Below are 8,124 nucleotides of genomic sequence, written 5' to 3' on the forward strand. Positions count from 1 at the left end.
ACAAAGCGCTGACTTTCTCCACGACTCTGTTTATAGCCATCAAAACCATGTAGATACATACTTTTCAAACAAGTCAGGAACAAGGAGCCATAAATGAGTGTGGAGGCAAACGCCAGCTTTGAAGTATGACGTCGACTTCCAAAGGCTTCACCACAAACGGGGCAAACTAACGCAGGCAAGTTGTGTGACAGAGAAAAGCGACGGCGGCGTAAGAGGGGTGAAAAGGAAGAACGGGTGAAGGGGGAGAGACATTCAGAAAAAGAAACAGAGGAGACTCATTCCTGTGGATTTGAGTTCACTATAATCTTGGTAGGAGACCCTTGACTAAGAACAAAGATATGACCGTTGATTAGAAATTGCTCTCGGACAACCGTGCTCCCTTTCCGTTGGTTGCTTAAGGTTTTTCCACAAAGACAGAAAAACATAAATCTCAATTTCAAACACATAAGTTCAAATAAATCCTAACTGCAGTATCTGTTACCAAGCTGAGAGCTACACACTTTCTCTTGCTCTTCTCACTGCAGTCAGATAAGCGTATACCACAGTATATAAAAGGGTAAGTGATATGGTGTATACTGCTGATTTTGTAAAACCTAATCTTTAAATTAAAAACAAAAGCTAGCTGAGCTGAGCTCATCCCATTTAAGTAAATATATCAGGATCTGTATTTCTAAAAAAGAGAGGGAACCATAAGCAAGCGGTTAAAGAGACAACAAACATAATTCTTTTCATCCTGCAAAATATTAGCATAACTACACTTAACTGTCATTTAAAGGTCATAACTTCCAAAAGATAAAAATAAAAAACTTCTTTGAGAAAATTTGTCAGGTGCATTCACTGTCTACAGTAAACATACAGGCCTGCTGCTGGTTTCAAATCCTCTTTGCTCTCTCTCTCTGCTGTTAAACAGGCTTGAACTCCTCTGACCCTCTGTGACCTTCTGCTGTATGTGTGGTTGTTCATGGCAACGGTGACATCCAGTCCATACGAACCGAAGGCTCAGGCTCATTAAGATAAGTAATGTGCAGCTGGAAAAATTCACTTTCTTATGTAATGAACTTTGACAGTGAATTCAACTGCTTTGTTTATACAAATCCAGAGGCAATAAAATACATTTGAGTCATTTATGTTACTGATATTACAGTGTGCTTAAGAGCTAATACAACAGCACACTGATATTTTCAAGTGTGTCAAACAACACTTCTTATCCTCCCCTCCTGGCTCCTTCTTATCTTGTCATTCACCTGCTAATTCACAGAATCACAGTCTACCACAGGAAACCCAAACCATCAGACAACACCAAACAGGGAATTCCAGAGCTAAGCTTTTAAATCCCTGCATCATCAAAGTGCACAAATACGATTCTGTTTGCTTAGCGTATACTCTGTGTGTACGCCAGTGGCTTGGGGACAGCTCACCCACGGTCACGTATCTACCATCAGATAGACCTTCCACAGAAACACTTACTAATGTCACAGAATTGGCCTGTTTAGCTGAGGCAGTTGCTATTAATAAAGGTCAAGTTTAAACAAAACATGGGGTTTGGCATATCTTATAAAATAATGTTTTAATGAATAAAGTGATAGAAAGTGTGCAGTGTGTCATTCAACTCTGGCTTAGCTGTGATATAGAGCTGTGAGATGAGCTGAGTTTTTATGTTAATTGCTAAGCAACAGGTTACATACATTTTTGCCACGTTTGAGCCATGCACACATAGAGTACTGTACAGTTCACACCCAAAATTGTAAGTTAACGATGTTGCTGTGTTCCTGTGCATTTTTGCTGTGAATGCATTCAAATTTCTTGAGTTGTTGGATAGATTGATCAAAAAGGACTTTGACACCTACCGCTTCACTTATAAATTTAAAGGTGACACAATTTTCTATTCTTAATAGTGTTCAAATATTTTTGACAAAACATGGAATGCATGCCACTAAACATTAAATGTTAGAGAAACAGAGGCCTCTGTCAATGTGACCTGACAATAAATTAATTTCCTTGGCTAAAAGTTGAATTTGTGTCAGTATCAGTGGTGAGGAGTTTACAGCTTCCATCACAGCGTAGTGCGACCTTAAGAAAAACTACACTCTACATCATGGCATAGAGTGTGCTCCCAGCCACCTACTCCATCACATGGATCACTTTGAACCTAACTGACACACTATAAAGCTCCTAGGAATGCATCTTCTACCGAGGAATGCACTCACAAAATGTCTCAGACACAACTTAACTAAGTCAAGTGAATAAATGCTCTTCTTTTTCCAAGAGTAGGAAATTAACTGTTATTTTACTCCCGAATATGATTTCCCTGTTCATTGCTGTCCATTTACAAATACAAGGGCTTATGATGAGTAATACACTGAAGCTGTTTAATATGTAAATCATATTTTCATTTGTCTGGAAATATATCCGAAGATGCACACGTGTTGGAAAAGTGAAATATAAGCAGAACAGAGTAGAAATGATCAGATTATTGCTATTGAAACATTACGTGTGAAATACCTCGATATTGAAGTGTGAAGTGTGCAATGGTCCAAAAGCTCTACAAGGACAGATCGTTTTGCTGACGGCTCATTTGCAATCCATAAAGCTCTATAAATTAGATCAATATACAGTTTTACATGCCAAAAATATCCGTTTTGAAGTTTTGAGGAGTGGGCAATGCATTATTTTGAATCCCTATTTAAATATTCTCATTAAACATACATTCGTGGTTGATGCGCGACAGAAAATACTTAAATAATCAAAACAAACAATGGTATGTAGCTTTAATGTGCAAGCCATCACTATACATAGCAGTGTGGCCCACTTTTAACTGAAAACCAAAAACCACATCTATTTCAGCATCAGGTTTGGGGTCTCCGGGCAGCAGAGGAAAGAGCGAAGGAGCATGGGTGAGTAATTATTTTGGAAGGTTTAAGAAAGCCAGTATTCTCCTGCAAGAATAATTCTCGTTTAATTCAAAGCCGCAGCGTATTATAGTGTCAATCACGTGCATGTTTCAGGGAGATATTTTAAGATGTGGGCTCAAATGATAACATCGACATACTGAGCATTAACCGGAGATGAGGTAATGCACAGAGATAATCTTTCACACGCTGACAGGTTAACGGTGCTCGCATGCGTAAAAAGTGCCCATATTGTGATAAATTCTCCTCACAGGAAAAAAAGGCAGAATCTCAGCATCCAATTGTCTTGAACATCTCTGCCACTCTGTGGCCAAAATGAATCCATGTAGCAGTTACCAAAATGTTTTATTTTTCTGATCTTGCAAAATATTTGCAATACGACAGCTAAATACAAATCATCACTGCTTACTCACAGGGCATGTTCATCCGCCCGCAGACGGCACATTAGCGCGTTCGGGTTTTCACCTAATTAGTTTATTCCCACGTGGATCATTTTCCCGGTGATGTTTCCACTGGTGAGTATTCTCTGTGGGGTTTTACGCTTGTATAACATTAGCAAGTATGAGAATAATATCCTAGAATTAAATCAAATGCACTGCTTAAGTTGCACTTTTGCTACGTCTGCTCTCCGTGTCGTTACAGTTTGTTGACCGTATACAAACAATTTGAACTGGGTCTCCAATCGCTGAACGCGGATAACTTTAAAAGATTATCTCAGAACCGGCGTTTAATGATTGGAATAAAAGAAATATACCCCGGAATCCGGCATGAAGGCTGCACAGGAGAAAAACCAAACCCGTGCGTCTTTGTGCTGCTGAGGATAAGCGCGCGCACTCTCTGAAGTTAATTAAGGACCACGTTAATTGGCTCAAACTTACAGGTAGCTGCCACTCGTCAGGATCAGGAAGATCTGTGGATAGTAGACTGACAGCAGTACACTGCGCGACGAGAAGATGATCATGATGACATTGAGCAAATGGCCACGTTCGGATTGAGTGAGACGACGCGGACAGGATGAAAAAACTCCCTTAATTCCCAGCTTTAAGTCCCTTTCGCATAAAATCAAAAAGAGGTGGTGTGCGTCTCCTTGTCTTTGGTGCGGTGGCTCTACGCAGCTCCAAGCTCCCAGGGCCGTGTGTGCGCTGAGATTGGCTCTGTCATCTCTCAGCGGCGGAGGCTGTTACACAGTACTGTGGGTTCCCGAGCCGGAATGATGATGGTTTTAGGGATTTTGCATGGCAGAAAAGTGCCTCTCTCCACTCTCATGAGAGTCGTGCCTGCCATTGGGCAGGGAGACACTGCTATCCGCCCACTTTGCCACAACGGGACAATAGGGTGACGTTCAGGAGGTTTCATTCATCATCACCCCTCTCCCCTCCACCACCCCACCCCACCATCCAGCCAAAAATAAACAAACATAGACGCTGGCTGCTTGAGTCTCACACCATCATCACAGCTCCATGTGCAAAATATCAGCACATTTCTTTGGCAGGATGCGTCATTCTGAATCAACAAGTTGGTGTCATATCAACGCACAAAAGTCTTTATAACACGAGTATGGGTATGTAAAAGAGAAAAAAAGCTTTTCTCCCCCTTATCTTCTATGATATTCATATTATCTTGGGACCTTTATAGATTATGTCCTCTTGTAGCAAGTATTCTGTATAATAGTATAATATTTCTGTAGATACAAGTCTGTGGCAATCAATTACGTTTTCAGTGACTTTATTATTTTCTGTGGTAACACTGTAATATTCCTATAGGCGTCAATAATATTTCTGCTCTGTCTGGCTGTCTGGTGCGCTCTGATGGTATTTGATGGCCGTCATCCCGTACATTCATCTGCTGCTATACTGTATTATAATATCCGCGCAGTTAAGGCTTGCTAAAGGTGAAGTTGTACAAAAACCAGCACTCTTGTCGCTCGAGATTTGATCTGAGCATAGGTATAAAATACTTGGGAGATTTTGTCGCAGAGCTTAGTGAGTGGAGGGCTTTTATCGCCTCAGCATCGTAACTCTCACTCAACACCTGCAGGCTCCAGTCCTTGTAAATGAAGGGGGTACAATGAAAGATTTAGCCAGAGTAAAAGGATGGACGGAATGAGCTAACTGGTCGGGCTTGGTAAACACGGAGATAGGTGAATTTCCCCCCATTTTGGAACAACTGTCATGTGATATGAGCATCTGTGGAGCTTGAAGTCAGTTACACGCTTCACTCCACATGAGGTTCTCACAGGGAGGGCTGACAGGTTTTTTTTTGTTGTTGTTTGGTTCATTGTGGCTGAAGGAATCTCCGAAAATACTCAGTATAAGACTCTTAAAAATGTAGCCTATGGATTTTATACATCAAAAAACAAAATTATAAAGTCTGTAGGCTACTATCTGTGGCAGCTTGTATTTCAGTTGATAACTTTTTTTCTTAATGCGCAATTGCTTGCAGTTATTCAAGAAAACAAGTGTAGTGACGCATGAAACGTATCCAAGTAAACAACTATTAGTTAATCATTTGTTATGGCTTCCCGAAACGCTCACATAATTTATGTTGATTTTGGTTCATCCTGATCTACATCATCATTTAGCAGGTCTGCAATGCTGCATATACTTAGGCTACGTCTAGCCTATAACTAGGCCCCTAGGGCAGTTATAAACTAAAGTAGGTTATAGTTATAAATTATGAGTATACGTTTACAGAGGGTCAATAGTAAAAATATGAATATCCTCATTTTACCTTTTAACTTCTTTTACCTTCTAGACATTTCACAAATAGGCCTAATGTACACCTTTAATCGCCCCATACATACACAGCGTGGACAGAAATACTAAAGAACAACAAAAACATCATCTATGGATTTTCGACATAAAGAATTCGTTATAATGCTTATGTGTGTCTAGCTGGGGGTCATAATAGAGGCACTGCTGTAGGGGCAGCAGAGAAGCGAGATATAGAAGTGCTGTGTTTATGCATCAAGGTGATATTGCAAAACAGGTAAAAACTCCGTCTGGGCAATGGAATGTGGAAATACAACTCAGTCTGCCGCTATTAATGAAGGTATGCAGGAGTGAGCTGAATCTGGAGCAGAGACAGCGGCTCAAATTATCTTGTGCGACAAAGGAGTCTCATGAGGTGAACTAAATAGCTCTCTGACAGCGAATACGAATCGATTATATTGTCTGTTGGCATGAGACCTGATCTTCCACTTTTACGCGCGACACATTCCCCAGGTAAAGGCGTTTGGATGTAGGCTAACAATTGAAATCTTTTTTTCCTAAATACACCTGCAACAAAACTTCTTTAAACATCATGCTTAGGTTTGAGGTCAGAGGGCAGTCGATGCTTCCCTGTATTGTTTATTTGTGTGTTGAAATGAATTTGATACTCAGGTTTGCGCATGTGAAGAGCAGTCTACGCAAGTAATCACAGGTAATACAAACTCACCCAAGTCTGAGGTATATGATGCCAAAACACAGGAACACGTAGAGACTCCGCTTTCGGAGGGGTTTGTGCATGATCGTTACCACTTAGTCCAGAGGCCATGCACTGTAACATTAAGTGGTCACGCTTTCCGTTCACATTGGCAGGTTTCCTAACCCTTCCAGATGCACGTATACCGCCTATTTTCCGCGACATCAAGCTGAAGCGCCTTTGAAATCTTCGACCGTGTGAAATCCATGGTCCAGCAGTACAGGTGAGATGCTGATGACGACCTGAAAAGTGGCTAAGAACTCCAAAATGAAACTTGAGAGAGGGTCGGACTTGAAAGGTGAATGAGTTCTTGGAGGAAGTGCCTCCTATTCGTCCTTTCTTACACGGTAGAGCCTAATTAACTATTCCCATTTCCTGCGCATAGCAGGTAGAAAAAGAACTACTTGCACTTAAAGCAGATCCCTGCCAATCCTGTTTAGTTTGAAGTCTTTGCACATCGCTCGCTGTTTCTTTTCTTTGAGGGCATCTTAAATTCAGTCCATGTTACTAACTTACAACAACCAGGTACTCTAATACAGGTAACAAAAGGGCTACACGCCTCCTCCTCCTCCTCCAGCATGGATATGCAGGGAATGGGACGGGCTTCCACACTGAGCTCAACACGTGTAGTTGTTGTACAGAAAACTAGAAGGAATGAAGTGAAATGGCCTTTTATAGGCCTTTACCTCAGGCTAGGCTGGATCTTGTTGCTTGCAACAAGGGCATTGCCCCACTAGTGTGGGCTTCCCGGATGGGCTACACCACAACAGTAAGCCCCATAAATTCAAACAGACTAGAAACGGCTTTCCAGCTGTATGAATAAAAATTACCATTGCATGACTAATAATAACTGATAATAATGAACTGGCGTCAAGAAAAATATGTGTCAGTGAGGTCCTGTCAGTCATGGTGATTAACAATGCAGTGCATGAACAAAACAACATAAACAAAACATCAATATTCCCATTACTTGGGCTTGAGTTGGGGTGATGTGAATTTTGAGCAGATGTTCAGAATACAGAGAGAACTCCTTTGGGAGCTATTATTTGACTAAGAAGACTCCCTCTGGTGGCAACTAGACACTGTTGAACCAGTGTGGTTATACAGATTAAACCTGTACTGCACACAAAACAGTCCTTTCAAATCTGAATGAAATTTTAATCTGAATAAACATGAATGAGTTCATGTCTGTTTCAATGTAAAATAAAACAAATGGGAAGCTTCAGAACGATAAAATACAAGGGAATAAAGAGAGTTTTTTTTAACTGTGACACTTTGAATTATAATTAACCTCTTTATTTTTTGTAATTAGCTTTTTGTTAATAGTTTCATGCAACAACACCATGGTTTACCCTGGATTCCTTTTTTAAAAATCCCAATTCCATTAAATTAGAGAGAGAGGGAGAAAATCTAATATTTTTTGAAGAATGTAATAAATATGAGGTTATTTTGTACTGGCCAATCTGGTCGGCTTTTTTAAACTGACACAATTTACATCTTCTGGAATAGGGTAACACTTAATTTTTTTTTTCTTGAGCAAACATCCCTCATCTGGCTACTTTTCTCATCTGGCTGGCTAGTAAAAAAAAATCTAAGGAACCCCTTTCTCTCCTCTAAATGTTATTATCCAAGTCCAATTTCTTAAAAGAACACATAAACCATCAACGCAGTATATTTCCAAGAAACTGCACGAAAAACGGCTAACGTGTTGTAATAATGATGGCATAAACTAAAATTACAGACATGAGCT

General features: G+C 40.3%; 1 protein-coding gene across 2 annotated transcripts in view; it reads right to left on the minus strand.

Annotated features, from left to right (window-relative positions):
- The window catches only part of wnt7bb (wingless-type MMTV integration site family, member 7Bb), a 31,638-nt gene extending 24,662 nt beyond the window's left edge, over window positions 1–6,976 (minus strand). Inside the window, exon 1 of one of the 2 annotated variants that reach the window (XM_042413066.1) lies at window positions 6,348–6,976. In XM_042413066.1, the coding sequence (XP_042269000.1) occupies window positions 6,348–6,418 (71 nt within the window). In that variant the 5' untranslated portion in view covers window positions 6,419–6,976. Of the gene's footprint in view, window positions 1–3,787; window positions 4,130–6,347 lie in introns of those variants that run through there. The other variant, XM_042413065.1, reaches the window with a different exon arrangement.
- Window positions 6,977–8,124: the final 1,148 nt, after the last annotated feature.

This window comes from Thunnus maccoyii, chromosome 5 (assembly GCF_910596095.1).
Source record: "Thunnus maccoyii chromosome 5, fThuMac1.1, whole genome shotgun sequence".
Taxonomy (NCBI): domain Eukaryota; kingdom Metazoa; phylum Chordata; class Actinopteri; order Scombriformes; family Scombridae; genus Thunnus; species Thunnus maccoyii.